This window comes from Carica papaya, chromosome 5 (assembly GCF_054855325.1).
Source record: "Carica papaya isolate Zhongbai chromosome 5, ASM5485532v1, whole genome shotgun sequence".
Lineage (NCBI taxonomy): Eukaryota > Viridiplantae > Streptophyta > Magnoliopsida > Brassicales > Caricaceae > Carica > Carica papaya.
Genome location: NC_142313.1, coordinates 17,192,770 through 17,195,161, shown reverse-complemented (window position 1 = coordinate 17,195,161; position 2,392 = coordinate 17,192,770). Strand labels below are relative to the sequence as shown.

The 2,392-nt window shown below is 43.2% G+C and overlaps 1 protein-coding gene across 1 annotated transcript; it reads right to left on the bottom strand.

Annotated features, from left to right (window-relative positions):
* Positions 1 to 754: 754 nt before the first annotated feature.
* LOC148253801 (uncharacterized) lies at positions 755 to 1,171 on the bottom strand. The gene has a single exon (XM_088220500.1). It carries the CDS (start codon positions 1,169 to 1,171, stop codon positions 755 to 757), a length of 417 nt encoding a protein of 138 aa, XP_088076626.1.
* Between the last annotated feature and the right edge of the window lie 1,221 nt (positions 1,172 to 2,392).

Here is a 2,392-nt window from a genome sequence, read left to right as displayed (position 1 = left end):
GAATGGAAGTTTAGGGAAGAGTGGGAAGGGAAGATCTATTTATAGAACTTTAGAACCGCTAGATTCATGCCAAGTGGCAAAATTCGGTGAAGAGAGGAGAAAAAAGATGCTCAACACAAAAAAACGAGGGAGGAAGGCCTCCTCTGCCACCAGCGGTGATGCGTTGCCCGAGGCGACGACAGCGCACTGCCTGGTCCACTGTAGGCCACCTGCCACGCGCGCAGGGGCTAGCCTGCGCGCACGCAGACACCAGACGCACAAGGGCCTATCCGCGTAGGCTATGTGCGCACAGTGTGTGGTGCCTGTTCGCACGTAGGGTCTAACCTCACGCCGTGCGTGCGGATGGGACATTCGCGTTTTGCGCATGTCCCGCGTCTACTTTGTGCGCCTGTGCACACGCACAGTGCATATGCATCCCATGGGGACAGCTTTCCTTCCCTGTGGGATTTTTTCCCATTTTGTTGTTTTTTTCAAATTTTTTAATTTTTCTACCAGAATAAAATAAATAATATAAATGTAATTAAATTAAAATTAAATAAAAATAATAAAAATAAAATAATATTAAAATAATTAAAAATCAGCAAGATTTACGTTTTGCGGCAAATAATAAGTGGAGTAGTTTAAATGAGTTCAATGCAACTTAAAGGTCCGAATAAATAGGGTTTTCCAGATTAATTAAGCACAACGATGGGCGGGGTGCTACGTCCCCCCCACTTTAGAAAAATTTGATCCCCAAATTTGTCTCGAACAGGTCCTAATACTTCTTCCTCATCTCGCTTTTCAACTCCCACGTTGCTTCTTCTGCTGTATGATGCTGCCATCGCACCTTCATCATAGGAATCATCTTGTTGCATAAGACCTTGTCGGTCCACCCAAGAATCTCTATGGGAACCTCCTCATAAGTCATGTTGGCTTGAACCTGCACCTCATCGCAAGGAATAATATGAGAAGGGTCAGGGTAATACCTCTTTAACATCGAGACGTGAACGACGTCATGTAAACCCATAAACTCTTGGGATAGAGTGAGGTGGTATGCCACGGGTCCAATGCACTTGATGATCTGAAAAGGTCCCACGTATCGAGGGCTTAACTTCCCTCTTTTCCCAAACTGCATATTTCCCTTGTAGGAAAAAACCTTGAGGAAAACCTGGTATCCCATGGCAAATTCCATGGGTCACCTACGATTATCGGTGTAGTTCTTTTGATGGCTCTGGGAAGTGGTCAAGTTCTTGCGGATGTTTGTGACCTTCTCAATTATTTCCTAAATGAAGTATGGTCCCAAATGGCACTGGTTCCCTATTTCACTCCAATAAGTGGGAAAATGGCAAGGCCTTTCATACAATGCTTCATACAGAGCCATGTCAATGCTGGAATGATAACTGTTTATTATAAACAAATTCGCATATGGGAAGGTACTCATACCAGTTATCGCCAAAGTCAAGGATGCAAGCACGCAACATGTCTTTCAATGTCTGTATCGTGCGTTCTGACTAACCATTCATTTGGGAATAATAAATGGTACTGAAATATAATCTAGACCCCAAAGCTTCCTTAAAGCTATCCCAAAAGTGGGAGGTGAATCGGGGATCGTAGTCGGACACAATGGATGAAGGAATACCATGAAGTCGAACAATCTCATCAACATATAGGCAGACTAATTTGCTGGTGAAGTCAGTGGTTCTGATAGGCAGAAAGTGGGCGATGTTGGTCAGTCTGTCAATAATGACCCATATAGTATTTCGATCAGTACAGGTTCTGGGCAATCCTGTGACAAAATTCATAGTTACATGCTCCCATTTCTATTCAGGAATCAGAAGACCTTGTAATGAACCACCAGTTCTCTAATATTTTGCCTTAACCCTCTGACAAATAAGGCATTAGAAGACGTAGTCGATTATATCCTTCTTCATTCCCGACCACTGGTACTGACGCTTCAAGTCCTGGTATATCTTGGTACTCCCAGGATAAATGGATAGCTTGGAAGTATAGGTGGTCTTGAGAACATCCGCCCTAACAGTGATGGAGACCCAAATTCAGTTCTGAAATCAAAACAGTCTATCATATGAAATCTTGAAATCAGAAGATTCGTCAGAAGTGAAATGAGCTTCCTAGATTTTCATGAAGAGATCTAGCAGGGCTCGGATCTGAGTAAAATAGGTGCCTTTGTCGTAGTAACTAAGGCAGAGAGACTGCATAATATCCATCAATTTCCAACTGGAGGCCATGGTTTGAGCCAACACTACGGACTCCTTTTGGCTTAGTGCATCAGCGACTATATTTCCTCTACTGGGGTATAGATGATCTTGCAGTCATAGTCCTTCAAGAGATCCATCCAGTGTCTCTATCTCATATTTAGCTCCCTCTACGAGAAGATATACTTCAAACTCTTGTG

Excerpts from the sequence above, each read along its gene's own strand:
- LOC148253801 (XM_088220500.1), bottom strand. The coding sequence starts at position 1,171 with ATGGAATTTGCCATGGGATACCAGGTTTTCCTCAAGGTTTTTTCCTAC.